This window comes from Cariama cristata, unplaced genomic scaffold (assembly GCF_000690535.1).
Source record: "Cariama cristata isolate BGI_N322 unplaced genomic scaffold, ASM69053v1 scaffold15640, whole genome shotgun sequence".
NCBI lineage: Eukaryota > Metazoa > Chordata > Aves > Cariamiformes > Cariamidae > Cariama > Cariama cristata.
In genome coordinates this window covers 26,539-27,204 of record NW_009595412.1, presented here as the reverse complement: position 1 = coordinate 27,204, position 666 = coordinate 26,539, and the positions used below count along the sequence as shown (strand labels likewise).

Sequence of the window (666 nt, the reverse complement as noted above, 5' to 3'; positions counted from 1 at the left end):
GAGAAAGAGATGTCCCTACAGACAATCCCTCTCACAGCAAGGAAGCTTCCCTGGGGGGGTCCCCTTCACTTTCTCCTAGCAATAAGGATGTCAGCAAAAGGCTGGGAGAGAAAGGGAGTCCCCCACATGCCTAGGGCAGATGACTCCCTGTCTCCATCAGAAATATCTCACTCAGGAACTGGAGTTAAAGCATTGGCAAGCTCCCCTTTGCTCCAATCCACAGCAGAAAACAGAGGAGGGAACGAATCAGAGCACACAAGAAAGGTCCAAGAAGCATAAGCCAAATCAGTACTCCACAAGCGACCTTCCCAACCTTGGTGCCTAAAAATCTGCAAAGTGTGGAACAAATACCTTCCCTGTCCATAGTTTATGGGAAGTGACAAAAACAGCTCGATGGGGAATGCTCCCAGCAGCCTGAGCTCTAGTCCTTACCAGCATTTCTACCATTTCATGTAGAAAATAAGCACCAATAACAAAGCTTCACATCTAACTACTATCTGAGCTGTTACAGTCCCACAGGAAAGCGGAGATCAAATGCTTCCCCTGGAGATGTAGACATAAGCTCCACTGCAAATTAACAGGATGTGACTGCAAGATGCCAAATCTCTCTCCCTCTCTCTGGTTCTGCCATGTCTGGGTGCTTACCTGGGTCATCTTGTCCACCGA

General features: G+C 48.2%; 1 protein-coding gene across 1 annotated transcript in view; it reads right to left on the bottom strand.

Annotated features, from left to right (window-relative positions):
• NRF1 (nuclear respiratory factor 1) overlaps positions 1 to 666 on the bottom strand; it is a gene marked incomplete at its 3' end in the record, with an annotated part of 24,004 nt that overhangs the window by 17,823 nt on the left and 5,515 nt on the right. Inside the window, exon 5 of the mRNA XM_009702029.1 lies at positions 646 to 666. This exon is cut by the window's right edge and continues 1 nt beyond it. Coding sequence (XP_009700331.1) covers positions 646 to 666 — 21 coding nt within the window. The remainder of the gene's footprint in view (positions 1 to 645) is intronic.